The 14,434-nt window shown below is 48.3% G+C and overlaps 1 protein-coding gene and 1 pseudogene across 1 annotated transcript; both read left to right on the forward strand.

Annotated features, from left to right (window-relative positions):
• The first annotated feature begins 1,548 nt into the window (after positions 1–1,548).
• On the forward strand, positions 1,549–6,760 carry LOC123424572 (2-oxoglutarate dehydrogenase, mitochondrial-like). The gene is made up of 8 exons (XM_045108204.1): positions 1,549–3,108; positions 3,575–3,801; positions 3,890–4,222; positions 4,687–4,933; positions 5,221–5,349; positions 5,443–5,658; positions 5,748–5,871; positions 6,285–6,760. The coding sequence occupies exons 1-8, from the start codon at positions 1,564–1,566 to the stop codon at positions 6,518–6,520; spliced, it is 3,057 nt and encodes a 1,018-aa protein (XP_044964139.1). The 5' UTR covers positions 1,549–1,563; the 3' UTR covers positions 6,521–6,760.
• Positions 6,761–9,836: 3,076 nt separating this feature from the next.
• Positions 9,837–10,428, forward strand: LOC123424573 (annotated as a pseudogene).
• Positions 10,429–14,434: the final 4,006 nt, after the last annotated feature.

The following is a 14,434-nucleotide window of genomic DNA, read 5'->3' on the forward strand; positions in this document are numbered from 1 at the left end:
AGTGCTGAACTTCTATCCCCAAGGCCATGCAATAGTCATTGAAAGCACGTGAGGAGAATTCTGCAGCATTGTCCATGCGAATTGATTTAATCCGATTTTCTGGATAATGGGCATGTAACTTAATTACTTCCTGCATTATCTTGGCAAATGCATGATTTCGTGTGGATAGAAGGCACACGTGTGACCATCGTGTAGATGCGTCAATCAGAACCATGAAATACCGAAATGGTCCAGATAATGGTTGGATAGGACCACAAATGTCACCTTGAATGCGTTCAAGGAACTGAAGCGGTTCAACTTGTATTTTAAGGTGTGATGGCCTCAAAATTAGTTTCCCTGTGGCGCAGGATGTGCACACAAAATCTGATGACCGAGGAAACTTTGACTCAAGCAAATTATGACCAATGGAATTGCTAGTAATTTTCCTCATCATCCCAACACTGGGGTGACCAAGGCGATCATGCCAAGTTTGGAATGCATTAACATTCTGAAAAATTACCTTGTAAGCAACATGTTCTACGGGCTTGATGTACGTATAGTACAGTCCGGACGATAGTGAAGGAATTCTTTCAAGTACTTGCTTGCCATATCCGTAATCTTTTGTGAAGAATAGAAACTCTTCTTTGTTGTCCTGATGAGTTTCAATGTGAAAACCATTTTTACGGATATCTCGAAAACTGATGAGGGTACGGGATGAATCGGGATACAACAAGGCATCCTCAATTGTCACCTGTGTACCATCTGGAAGGGTAAATATGGCACGTCCAGTGCCAACAATTACCGTATCGCGTCCAGCGATTGTCAAAATATCTCCATTCATCTTTTTCAGAGTCTGAAAATATTTCAACTTCCTCAGAATGGAGTTTGTGGTAGCACTGTCCACAAGGCATAATTCCTCTTCCATCGGATTGTCCTCGTAGAAAGCTTTTCTTCTTCCTGTCTATCTCTTCTCGTCGAAGGCGCTCTCGAAGAAGCAGTGCTACGTGTTATAATTGAAAAGAGAGAGATGTAATGGAAAACAACTATCCACTTTATTCTTGATGATGAACTTTATATGACAGGGAAAGGCGGTTCCCGCATATGTCGGTTCCCGCATAGTGCGTGCGGTTACAAGTAGGGATTAACTTAATTAATTACATAATTAATTAAACTCTAACATGAAGAAGAAAAAAAACGCGCACCCACGAGACGTTTTGAACCGGAACCCTTGCCCACCGGACCCCACCGGACCCCACCGGAGTGGTGGGCCCACCGGCCACCGCTTTTGACCCGAACCCATTCCGTTCGTCCCTTTCCACCCTCGCCTCGTACAGCGTCGCGTTCGCATCGGGGGCTGCACCCTTTCCCAAGACAACAAGGGGAAAAAAGGAAGGCAAAATAAACTCGCCATTCCTCGATTCCGACGAGGGTTTCCGCCACCGCCGCCGCCGCCATTGACCGCACAAGGTACGCACGCCCCCCTTGATCCCCATACCCCCGATCCGCCGTCTTCCGGCCCCGCCCCTCGATCGATTCGCTCACCCCGTCGCGCCCGATTCGATTCAGGAGGACGAGGAGGCGGCAATGACGTGGCTCCGCGCCGCCACGGGCCTGGCCCGCCACGCCGCGCGGCGGGCGGTCCTCGCCCGCGCCGCCAGCGCCACCCCGGGCGCCCGATCCGCGTGGTTCCACACCTCCGCCATCCGCCGCAGGGCCGCGGCCCCTGTCCCGCGGGCCGTGCCGCTCTCCAGGCTCACGGACAGCTTCCTCGACGGCACCAGCAGCGTGTACCTGGAGGAGCTGCAGCGCGCGTGGGAGGCGGACCCGGCCTCGGTCGACGAGTCGTGGGACAACTTCTTCCGCAACTTCCTCGGCCAGGCCGCCGGCTCCCCCGGCGCGGGCCTCTCCGGCCAGACCATCCAGGAGAGCATGCAGCTGCTCCTCCTCGTGCGCGCCTACCAGGTCAACGGCCACATGAAGGCCGCCCTCGACCCGCTCCGGCTCGACGACCGCGCCGTGCCCGAGGACCTCGACCTCGCCCTCTACGGCTTCACGGAGGCCGATCTCGACCGCGAGTTCTTCCTCGGCGTCTGGATGATGGCCGGCTTCCTCTCCGAGAACCGCCCCGTGCTCACCCTCCGCGAGATCCTCAGCAAGCTCGAGCGCGCATACTGCGGCCCCATCGGCTTCGAGTACATGCACATCCCCGACAGGGACAAGTGCAACTGGCTCAGGGAGAAGATCGAGACCGTCGCGCCCAAGGAGTACGACAGGGACCGCCGCCTCGTCATGCTCGACAGGCTCATCTGGAGCACCCAGTTCGAGAACTTCCTCGCCACCAAGTGGGCCACCGCCAAGCGGTTCGGCCTCGAGGGCGGCGAGACGCTCATCCCCGGCATGAAGGAGATGTTCGACAGGTCCGCCGATCTCGGTGTCGAGAACATTGTCATTGGCATGCCCCACAGGGGGAGGCTCAATGTGCTGGGGAACGTCGTCCGCAAGCCCCTGTCTCAGATATTCAGTGAGTTTGCTGGAGGGACGAGGCCTGTCGAAGGTGAGGACGGGCTCTACACTGGAACCGGTGATGTCAAGTACCATCTAGGTACCTCCTACGACCGGCCAACCCGTGGTGGCAAGAGGATCCACTTGTCGTTGGTCGCCAATCCCAGTCATCTGGAGGCTGTCGACCCTGTTGTCATTGGCAAGACGCGTGCAAAGCAGTTCTACTCCAATGATGATGACAGGACAAAGAACATGGGCATTCTTATCCACGGGGATGGTAGCTTTGCTGGGCAGGGAGTGGTTTATGAGACGCTCCATCTGAGTGCCCTTCCAAACTACACCACTGGAGGAACCATTCACATTGTTGTCAATAATCAGGTTGCCTTCACAACTGATCCAAGAGCCGGCAGGTCTTCCCAGTACTGTACGGATGTGGCCAAGGCTGTGAATGTCCCTATATTCCACGTTAATGGTGATGATCTGGAGGCTGTTGTACGTGTCTGCGAACTTGCAGCTGAGTGGCGCCAGACTTTCCATTCTGATGTGGTGGTCGACCTGATCTGCTACCGTCGTTTTGGACACAATGAAATTGATGAGCCATCCTTCACACAGCCAAAGATGTATCAGGTAATCCCCATGCTACCGAATCTGTGTATTTTGCATATGTTGTTGATCATTTCCACTTGGGTAGTTAGGTTTCTAACCAATAAAGTATGCAGCTCAATGTTCATTCCTTTTTAGCCGCACCTGATTACCCTCTCTATCGTTTTCCTGTCCAATTCCTGTCTCTATCATGCTTGTGTTTTTATGCTGATATTGATGTTTTGTGCTTAGGTAGTTAGGTTTCTAACCAATAAAGTACACAGCTCAATGATCATTCCTTTTCAGCCGCACCTGATTACCCTATATATCGTGTTCCTGGCCGATCCCTGTCTCCATCATACTTGTGCTTTTATGCTGATATTGATGCTTTGTGCTTCTAGCACCCTGTGTTTCACTGTTTTTCATGAAAATTATTCTCTGTGTTTCACTGTTTCTGATGAAAATTATTCTCTGTGTTTCACTGTTTCTGATGAAAATTATTCTTTGGCAGGTCATCAAGAACCATCCCAGTTCATTGAAGCTTTACGAACAGAAACTGCTTGAAACAGGTGAAGTCGCCAAAGAAGATGTTGATAGGATCCATGATAAAGTGAACCGGATCCTGAATGAAGAGTTCGCTAAAAGCAAGGATTATGTTCCCAACAAGAGGGATTGGCTCTCGGCTTACTGGACTGGCTTCAAGTCACCTGAGCAGATTTCACGTGTCCGCAACACCGGGTAACATCACTGTTTGTGTTGATTATGCTTGTAGTTTATGTCTTCAACAGTTATATCATCCATCATAGTTGAAATGCCTGCTTTGCAGGGTTAAGCCGGAGGTACTGAAACGTGTTGGGCAAGCAATTACTTCTCTGCCTGAAAGCTTCAAGCCCCACAGAGCAGTGAAGAAGATTTTTGAGCAGCGCGCTGCAATGATCGAGAGTGGCGAAGGTATTGACTGGGCTGTTGCCGAAGCCCTTGCATTTGCAGCACTCATAGTTGAAGGCAACCATGTTAGGCTGAGTGGACAGGATGTCGAAAGGGGAACTTTTAGCCACCGTCATTCGGTTGTGCATGACCAGGAAACTGGGGCGAAGTACTGCCCACTTGATCATGTTGTGATGAATCAAAATGAGGAGCTGTTTACTGTTAGCAACAGGTAAGTCTGCTAATGGAACTATTATTTATGTCATCCTACTAGCTGCTTGAATATTATCTGCACTTGTTAAATTTGGAAGCTTATAAGATCATTTCTGTTCCTTGGTGGTCCATAGACAAAAATGGAGAAACTATATTTGGGTCTGTAGGTTAATTTGGCCCATCTCTGCTTTTGAATATAATTGTTCAGCTTACCAGCAGAACAATAAGCTCTACTTTTGCTTTCCCCTGTCTTTAGTCATGAATGGATAAAAGTATCCATTATTTAGATAAGCTCTACTTTTACTTGCTGCCTCGAACCACCCACTTAATTTTATTAGCTTGTCACCTTTCATATGCATACTTAGATTATTTCAGTTATATATAGTTTTCAGATGGCTCCTGTTTTACCTGTAATAAGTTTCAATTTGAATAAGGAGAACTTGCTTTTTTTTGGGATTGAGGACATGAATGTGCCTTTTGCAGTTCACTTTCTGAATTCGCTGTTCTTGGGTTTGAATTGGGCTACTCCATGGAGAACCCAAATTCGCTAGTACTCTGGGAAGCTCAGTTTGGTGACTTCTCCAATGGTGCACAAGTGATGTTCGACCAGTTTCTGAGTAGTGGAGAGGCAAAATGGCTGCGCCAAACTGGCCTTGTTGTTCTACTGCCTCATGGTTATGATGGCCAAGGTCCTGAACACTCCAGCTCCCGTTTGGAGCGCTTCCTTCAGGTAATTCACAGAACATAGTTCTTGTTTTTTCTGTATCATGCAGCCAATTGGTCCTGTCCAGTCAGAAGCAACCTCCTGTTTCGCATCCTTGTTCTTTGATAGTTCTGTAGCATGCTTTAGTTGTTTGTCGGTTTGAAATATCCTGTCACCATTCGAGAAAATATGGGTTTGTTTTACAACTTTTGATAGCTACGGTGATGGCTTGGTTTTCATTATTTGTGGATGAGTGGTATGATTGGTTCTTGAATGTTTGTTGCTTACCAGAGATTTATCAATTTGTTCCACAGATGAGTGATGACAATCCTTTTGTCATACCTGAGATGGACCCAACACTTCGCAAGCAGATACAGGAGTGTAACTGGCAGGTTGTGAATGTGACAACCCCTGCAAACTATTTCCATGTGCTGCGTCGTCAGGTTAGTTTATTTTCACTCTTCTGAAGTTTTTCCAGATGCCATTATGTGGCTACTAGCATGAAATGATTGTTATACTCTGTCTGTGGGGTCTAGATACATAGGGATTTCCGGAAGCCGCTGATTGTGACGGCCCCCAAGAATCTACTTCGGCATAAGGAGTGCAAATCCAACCTCTCTGAGTTTGATGATGTTGAAGGGCACCCAGGATTTGATAAGCAAGGAACACGTTTCAAGCGCCTGATAAAGGACCGTAACGATCACAAGGAAGTCGAGGAGGGTATCAACCGCCTTGTATTATGTTCTGGAAAAGTATGTGTTCCCTTATAGCACAAATCAAGCTAAACAAATTACCAGTTGAGTGCAAATATGAACTCCCTTTTGAAATGGTTATATTGCAGGTGTATTATGAACTTGATGATGAGCGGAAAAAGTCCGAGCGCAGCGATGTTGCTATTTGCAGGGTTGAGCAACTTTGCCCATTCCCATACGACCTTATCCAGAGAGAGCTAAAGAGATATCCAAGTATGAATCCTTCTCCTCAAAATTTAATCCATTGTTTTTGTGAATGCCTGCATTTGCCACGTTTTTCATTAGTTCCCCTCACATTTGCAAAATTGTCTGTGGTGGCATTGCTTATTTCACAGTGAGCTTTGGTTTTGTTATACCTGTATTGTTATTACTAGTATGCTTGTAGAGAGCATAGTGAGTTTTGGCACTTGTGGTCTAGTGGATCACCTCACTGGGCTGGTGCTGAATAGGTCAGGAGGACACCAGCACCACTGTGTGTCCTGAATCCTGACCTGTAGCTGATTGCTCACAGCAGCTATTGCTGGTCTGCTAGCAGTTGTTCCTGTCCAAATTCGTATGCTGCATTTTCTCTCTCGGGGGTATATTTAGTACTTGTATGGTTGCTTATGTCTGCACTACCTACACAGATGCGGAGATTGTGTGGTGCCAAGAGGAGCCTATGAACATGGGCGCATACAGCTACATCTCACCCCGCCTGTACTCAGCCATGAAGACCCTGGGGCGGGGCACTTTTGAGGACATCAAGTACGTGGGCAGGGCGCCTTCGGCCGCCACAGCCACCGGCTTCTTGACGGTCCATGTGCAGGAGCAGTCGGAGCTGGTGAAGAAGGCATTGCAACCGGAGCCGATCAAGTTCCCCTGATGCGGGAAACCCGTGCAAAAATAACCTGTCGCAGGCTCGGGTTGTCCAGCCTGTGCACACACCGTCTTAAAAGTTTTGGCCTGTACAAGTTCTTTTTTGCTCTCTCTTCGTTCTTCTGTGAGGCGTTTCGCTCTGAAGGTCGTGAATAATCAACTATTGTGAACCTTCTTGCTGTTGAGGAGGCGTGAGGCCCGTCTCAGCACGAGCAACATCCTTGAATCATGATGCTAGTTTTACTGACAGCGTTGCTTCCGTGATTGTTCTCTGCATGAATCAATCAATCTTGATGCATTGGTTCCATATATGTGCGTTGTTACTGCAGGTTGACAATAGTATCATGTGTTTCTGTATTATTCCAGGAGTGGTGCTGATAGCAGATCTGTACAGTAGCAAGTTGGCATTTCCGCCGTGCCTGGGATTTCGCGGCCGCCCTTCGGCTAAACTCGTTTGGTATTTCTGAACTTGTACAGGATACAAAGGAAAACAGGAATCAGACATGTTGATGATGGCTCAGGAAACAAGCGCCTTTTCTTGACTCGTTTCAAGCACCAACGAACGTGTCACTCGGCTAAGGATCTGTGTTGCAATTTACACGCGTGAATGCATTGAGATTTCGAAGATGTCTCCATAGCCTTTTTTCATCATCTTTCTTGCAATCACTTGAGGCATCATCTTCTTAAAACCAGAACACCAGCAAATTTAAGTGTTTTCTGGTTTTATTTGAGTGTTTTCTGTTAAATTTGCTGGTGTTCTGGTTTATTTGCTGGCCATCCTGTAGTGCATTGCAGAAAATGAAGTCAGATTCCTCTAGCATCAGTTTACTCCATGAATAGTCCCAAGCAGCATCGAACCTACTGTCCATTTACCTTCTCCTTGGATCCATTATCTGTCAGAACTCAGAAGGCCCTTGCTGGCTGCTGCTACCCCAGCATCATCTTCAGCATCGCCACCCACTCGAGGAACACTGCCAGGAAGATCCTGAACAACACGCGTGCTGCCGCGGCTGCCCAAATTGCAATTTCCGCTGTGCCTGGGAATTCACAGCCGGCCGTCTCAATGAGTTTGTACTTTGTACATGGCTTCATCAACTGTTCAAAATGCAGACTCGTTTCAGAAGGAACAAATGCTCGTTTGGGGGTTTCTAAACTTATTCTTACAAAGTGCAAAAAATGAGCATGAATCAGCCAGGTTAAAGCTACAGCTTGGCTCAGGAAAGCAGTGCCCGGCTTGACTCGCCGTAAGCTGCAACTGAAGACCACTCAGTCTCAGAAGAGTACTCCCTCTGCAAAGAAATATAAAAGTGTTTGGATCACTAAAGTAGTGATCTAAACACTTTTTCCATCGTCTCCCCTGCAATCACTCGAGGCATCACCATCTTAAATCTTTTATATCTCTCCCTTATATATATATATATATATATATATATATATATATATCCCCTAATAATGCGCGTTTCTGCCGTACGTCGTCGGCCATTTTACATAAAACCCCCTGCGTTTTCCCCAAATCAACCCGCAGTCCGGATATAAGTGACCAGAACGAACCGTTTTTTGTAGTTTTGCAAAAAGACCCTTTTGTCTTCATGGAATCAACCCGCAATCCGTTTTGTCCGTCACCGAGCCTCCCACTCGCGCCCCCTAACCCACCAACCACTCCCTCCCCCTCCCCTCTCGATCCAGATTGGATCGGGGCTGAGGTACCGCAGCCCTGCCGGTGCCCCACTGTCGGGCCAACACCAGCCCACGCCGCTGGCCGCCCCCCTCATCAGCCCCCGCCGGGCCACTACCGTCCCACGCCACCGGTCGCGCTCCCTCATCGTCCCCCGTCGGACTGCCCCTCCTCCTCCTCACCGGACCATCCCACGCCGATGCCACCCTCCAACGGTGGTGATCCACCGGCCCCTCTCCTATCTTCCTCTCCCCTGTCCCGGCGCGCCTCCCCTAGCTCCGCCCGACCTCGCTTGCTGTGCGCCCTGACCCCGTCCACTCTGGTCGCCGCCCTCGCCCCTCCGACTGCACTCCAGCGGACCCCGGCCACGCCCCGCACGGCTTGCACCGGCTCACCCCGGCGCTCCCCACGCAGCCACACGCGCCCGTGGCCGCGCCCCATCGCGGCTCCGGCCGCCGCGTCCCTCACGCCGCCTCTCGCCTCGGCCCCTTCCGTCGCGACCGTGACCCCCAGCGCGCCGCCAGCCTCCCCGCCGGCCTGCTCTCACCCCGGGCACCTCCCTGTTGACAGGGGGATTAACCCCCCGCCGCCGCGTCCCTCACGCCGCCCCTCGCCTCGGCCCCTTCCGTCGCGACCGTGATCCCCAGCGCGCCGCCAGCCTCCCCGCCGGCCTGCTCTCACCCCGGGCACCTCCCTGTTGACAGGGGGATTAACCCCCTGTTTGGTTAGTTACTTTTGGGGGCACACTTCCCCCGAGTGAATGGCATATGGGGCCCACACCCCACCAAATGACAGGTGGGGCCCCTCATGAAAACATGCTAAAATATAAGTAAATAAATAAAAGTAATATATGCAATAAAAATAATAATTAAAATAATCAAATGTTTAATTAATTATTCTATTAAGTAATTATTTAAAGATTAATTAGTTGACTTAATTAACTTCCTAATTAATTCGATCTAATTTAGTTAAAGTAGTTAAGTAGGATAATTAGTTGGGATGGTTAATTAGGTTAAATAAACTTGAGCTAAGTAAAATAGAATCTGTTAATTAATTAATTTTAGTAGAGAATGACATGTGGGTCCCCCTTAAACTAATCAATTTAATTATTAATTAACCCTAACTGAAAATGTGTATGTGATGTATGGGACCCACTAGAATAGACCCAGGTTCGATCTGAAAGGACGTGGATGTCGCCTAGAAGGGATGAATAGGCGCTTTAAAATAATTACATAATATTTCCCTTTGTTTTGTATGGCTGCAAAATCCTTGAAGTGCTCATGATTTTGTACTAGAAAATAGGTCCTGAAATGTGCACTTTTTGGAGTGAAAATCTGTATATTTTAGTGTCACTTGCATAATCCTGCAGTGTTATCAGTAGTATAGGGCATCATAAAAGCTTTGCTTTTTGGCATGCTCCAGCAAAGGCACCAGTTGATATAGGAATAAATGTTTGCATATTAAACTTTCGTCCGGTGCAACGCACGGGCATTTGTACGAGTAATAATAAAGCACCGATGGCTTCTGCGTTCGTCGGGACAGTTTTGCAGAAAAGCCCCTCTATTTCCTAGAAATCAACCCGCTGTCCTTTTGTAAGATAAAAAACGTTTCGCTTTTACGTAAACCTCCCTGGCAATCACCACACGTCATGGCTTATCCATTCCCATCCTCCACCGCCGGGCCGACGGGCAAGGAGGCGATGGAGCTCGGGGAGCCTCCGGAGGGGCCTTCTCGCCGCTGAAACGAGGCCGAGGGAGCGGGCGGAGGCCGAAGCGGCGCGGCACAGGAGTGTAGGGGCGGTGCGGACGGCCGGGACCGCGCGAGCGCGCGGAGGCGGAGAGGGCCAGGTGTGGTGACGCGGACGGCCGGGCCGAAGCGGGGCGGCGCGGGAGACGAGCGGGTGGGGGCGGTGTGGACGACCGGGACCGCGCGGGGCGGAGTGGCGCTGGGGAAGCCGGAACGGCGAAGTCCAGCGCGCACCACACGCCACCGTCAGCTGCTCGCTACCGGCCGCATTCGCTGGCCGATGCTGCGCTCACGGGAGGCAAGCGTGGCTGGCTGCGGGCTGGCGCGTCTGCTGCCACCGTCGTTCGCCGGCCGTGAACCATCGTCAGACCATGTCCGTGCCTTTGACGAGCACCAACGGCTCGTTGCCGGGCCTTCTCCCCATGGGCGAGCAGGACAACGAGTCCGGCCCCGTCAGCGGTTGCTGCTGAATTACAACAGTCACGGTGGTTGTTGTATGTGTTGGGGAACGTCGCATGGGAAACAAAAAATTTCCTACGCGCACGAAGACCTATCATGGTGATGTCCATCTACGAGAGGGGATGTGTGATCTACGTACCCTTGTAGACCGTACAGCAGAAGCGTTAGTGAACGCGGTTGATGTAGTGGAACGTCCTCACGTCCCTCGATCCGTCCCGCGAACCGTCCCGCGATCAGTCCCATGATCTAGTGCCGAATGGACGGCACCTCCGCGTTCAGCACACGTACAGCTCAACGATGATCTCGGCCTTCTTGATCCAGCAAGAGAGACGGAGAGGTCGAAGAGTTCTCCGGCAGCGTGACGGCGCTCCGGAGGTTGGTGATGATCTCGTCTCAGCAGGGCTCCGCCCGAACTCCGCAGAAACGTGATCTAGAGGTAAAACCGTGGAGATATGTGGTCGGGCTGTCGTGGCCAAGTTGTGTCAAATCTCCCCTAAAACCTCCGTATATATAGGGGGAAGAGGGGAGCCTTGCCTTGGGGCTCAAGAGGCCCCAAGGGGGTCGGCCGAGCCAAGGGGAGGAGTCCTCCCCTTCCAAACCGAATCCAACTAGGTTTGGAAGGAGGAGTCCTTCCCCCTTTTCCCACCTCCTATTTTTTTTCTCTATGATTTTCTTCCTATGGCGCATAGGACCTTCTTGGGCTGTCCCACCAGCCCACTAAGGGCTGGTGCGCCACCCCCAAGGCCTATGGGCTTCCCCGGGGTGGGTTGCCCCCCCGGTGAACACCCGGAACCCATTCGTCATTCCCGGTACATTCCCGGTAACTCCGAAAACCTTCCGGTTATCAAATGAGGTCATCCTATATATCAATCTTCGTTTCCGGACCATTCTGGGAACCCTCGTGACGTCCGTGATCTCATCCGGGACTCCGAACAACATTCGGTAACAACCCATATAACTCAAATACGCATAAAACAACGTCGAACCTTAAGTGTGCAGACCCTGCGGGTTCGAGAACTATGTAGACATGACCCGAGAGACTCCTCGGTCAATATCCAATAGCGGGACCTGGATGCCCATATTGGATCCTACATATTCTACGAAGATCTTATCGTTTGAACCTTAGTGCCAAGGATTCATATAATCCCGTATGTCATTCCCTTTGTCCTTTGGTATGTTACTTGCCCGAGATTCGATCGTCAGTATTCGTATACCTATTTCAATCTCGTTTACCGGTAAGTCTCTTTACTCGTTCCGTAATACAAGATCCCACAACTTACACTAAGTCACATTGCTTGCAAGGCTTGTGTGTGATGTTGTATTACCGAGTGGGCCCCGAGATACCTCTCCGTCACACGGAGTGACAAATCCCACTCTCGATCCATACTAACTCAACGAACACTTTTGGAGATACCTGTAGAGCATCTTTATAGTCACCCAGTTACGTTGCGACGTTTGATACACACAAAGTATTCCTCCAGTGTTAGTGAGTTATATGATCTCATGGTCATAGGAACAAATACTTGACACACAGAAAACAGTAGCAACAAAATGACACGATCAACATGCTACGTCTATTAGTTTGGGTCTAGTCCATCACATGATTCTCCTAATGATGTGATCCCGTTATCAAGTAACAACACTTGCCTATGGCCAGGAAACCTTGGCCATCTTTGATCAACGAGCTAGTCAACTAGAGGCTTACTAGGGACAGTGTTTTGTCTATGTATCCACACAAGTATTGTGTTTCCAATCAATACAATTATAGCATGGACAATAAACGATTATCATGAACAAAGAAATATAATAATAACTAATTTATTATTGCCTCTAGGGCATATTTCCAACAGTCTCCCACTTGCACTAGAGTCAATAATCTAGTTCACATCACCATGTGATTCCAACGAATCCAACACCCATATAGTTATGGGGTCTGATCACGTCTTGCTCATGAGAGAGGTTTTAGTCAACGGTTCTGAAATTTTTCACATCCGTGTGTTCTTTACAAATCTTTATGTCATCTTATAGATGCTGCTACTATGTGCTATTCGGAAATACTCCAAATATCTACTCTACTATACGAATCCGTTTCACTACTCATAGTTATTCGGATTAGTGTCAAAGCTTACATCGACGTAACCCTTTACGACGAACTCTTTAACCACCTCCATAATCGAGAAAAATTCCTTAGTCCATCAGTTACTAAGGATAAATTTTGACCGCTGCTAGTGATTCAATCATGGATCACTCTCTGTACCTCTCAACAGACTTGCTGCAAGGCACACATCAGGTGCGGTACTCAGCATGGCATACTTTAGAGTCTACGGCTAAGGCATAGAAGACGACCTTCGTCTATTCTCTTTATTCTGCTGTGGTCGGGTTTTGAGTCTTACTCAAATTCACACCTTACAACGCAACCAAGAACTCCTTCTTCGTTGATCTATTTTGAACTCCTTCAAAACTTGTCAATGCATGCATCTTGTTGAAACTTCCATTAAGCGCTTTCGATCTATCTCCATAGATCTTTGATGCTCAACGTTCAAGTAGCTCAATCCAGGTATTCCTTTGAAAACTCCTTTCAAACAACCTTGTATGCTTTACAGAAATTCTACATTACTTCTGATCCACAATATGTCAACCACATATACTTATCAGAAATTCTATAGTGCTCCCACTCACTTCTTTGGAAATACAAGTTTCTCATAAACCTTGTACAAACCCAAAATATTTAATCATCTCATCAAAGTGTATATTCCAACTCCGAGATGCTTGCACCAGTCCATTGAAGGATCACTGGAGCTTGCATACTTGCTAGTATCTTTAGGATTGACAAAACCTCCTGGTTGTATCACATACAATGTTTTCTCAAGGAAACCGTCGAGGAAACAATGTTTTGACATCCTATGTGCAATATTTCATAAATAATGCATCAACTACTAACATAATTCTAACAGACTTTCAGCATCGCTACGAGTGAGAAAGTCTCATCATAGTCCACTGTTTGATCTTGTCGGAAACATCTTTGCGACAAGTCGAGCTTTTCTTAATAGTGACTTATCACCATCATAGTCTGTCTTCCTTTTAAAGATCCATCTTTACTCAATAGTCCTATGACCATCAAGTAGTTCTTCCAAAGTCTACACTTTGTTTTCATACATGGATCCTCTCTCGGATTTCATGGCTTCCAACCATTTGTCGGAATCTGGGCCCACCATTGCTTTCTCCATAACTCGTAGGTTCACTGTTGCTCAACAACATGACCTCCAAGACAGGGTTACCGTACCACTCTGCAGTAGTACGCGACCTTGTCAACCTACGAGGCCTGTAGTAACTTGATCCGATGCTCGATGATCACCATCATCAACTTTCACTTCAATTGGTGTAGGCGCCACAGGAACAACTTCCTGCGCCCTGCTACACACTGGTCGAAGTGATGGTTCAATAACCTCATCAAGTTCTACCACCCTCCCACTCAATTCTTTCGAGAGAAACCTTTCCTCGAGAAAGGATCCGTTTCTAGAAACAAACACTTTGCTTTCGGATCTAAGATAGGAGATGTACCCAACTGTTTTGTATATCCTATGAAGATGCATTTATCCGCTTTGGGTTCGAGCTTATCAGACTGAAACTTTTTCACATAAGTGTCGAAACCCCAAACTTTCAAGAAACGACAGTTTAGATTTCTCTAAACCTCAGTGTATACTGTGTCATCTCAACGGAAATACGTGGTGCCCTATTTAAAGTGAATGCGGTTGTCTCTAATGCATAACCCATAAACGATAGTGGTAATTCGATAAGAGACATCATAGCATGCACCATACCAAATAGTGTGTGGCTATGACGTTCAGACACATCATCACACTATGATGTTCCAGGTGGCATGAACTGCGAAACAATTTCCATATTGTCTTAACTGCGTACCAAAACTTGTAACTCAGATATTCATTTCTATGATCATATCGTAGACAGTTTTATCCTCTTGTTACGACAAACTTCACTCTGAAACAGAATTGAACTTTTCAATATTTCAGACTTGTGATT

The sequence above is a fragment of the Hordeum vulgare genome, chromosome 2H (genome assembly GCF_904849725.1).
Source record: "Hordeum vulgare subsp. vulgare chromosome 2H, MorexV3_pseudomolecules_assembly, whole genome shotgun sequence".
NCBI classification, from domain to species: Eukaryota; Viridiplantae; Streptophyta; class Magnoliopsida; order Poales; family Poaceae; genus Hordeum; species Hordeum vulgare.

What these genes read in the sequence shown, in the direction of transcription:
- LOC123424572 (XM_045108204.1), top strand. Translation starts at nt 1,564, where the DNA reads ATGACGTGGCTCCGCGCCGCCACGGGCCTGGCCCGCCACGCCGCGCGG. An exon ending in CACAGCCAAAGATGTATCAG is followed by an intron (nt 3,109 to 3,574) that starts GTAATCCCCATG and finishes ATTCTTTGGCAG; the next exon opens with GTCATCAAGAACCATCCCAG. An exon ending in TCCATGTGCTGCGTCGTCAG is followed by an intron (nt 5,350 to 5,442) that starts GTTAGTTTATTT and finishes TGTGGGGTCTAG; the next exon opens with ATACATAGGGATTTCCGGAA.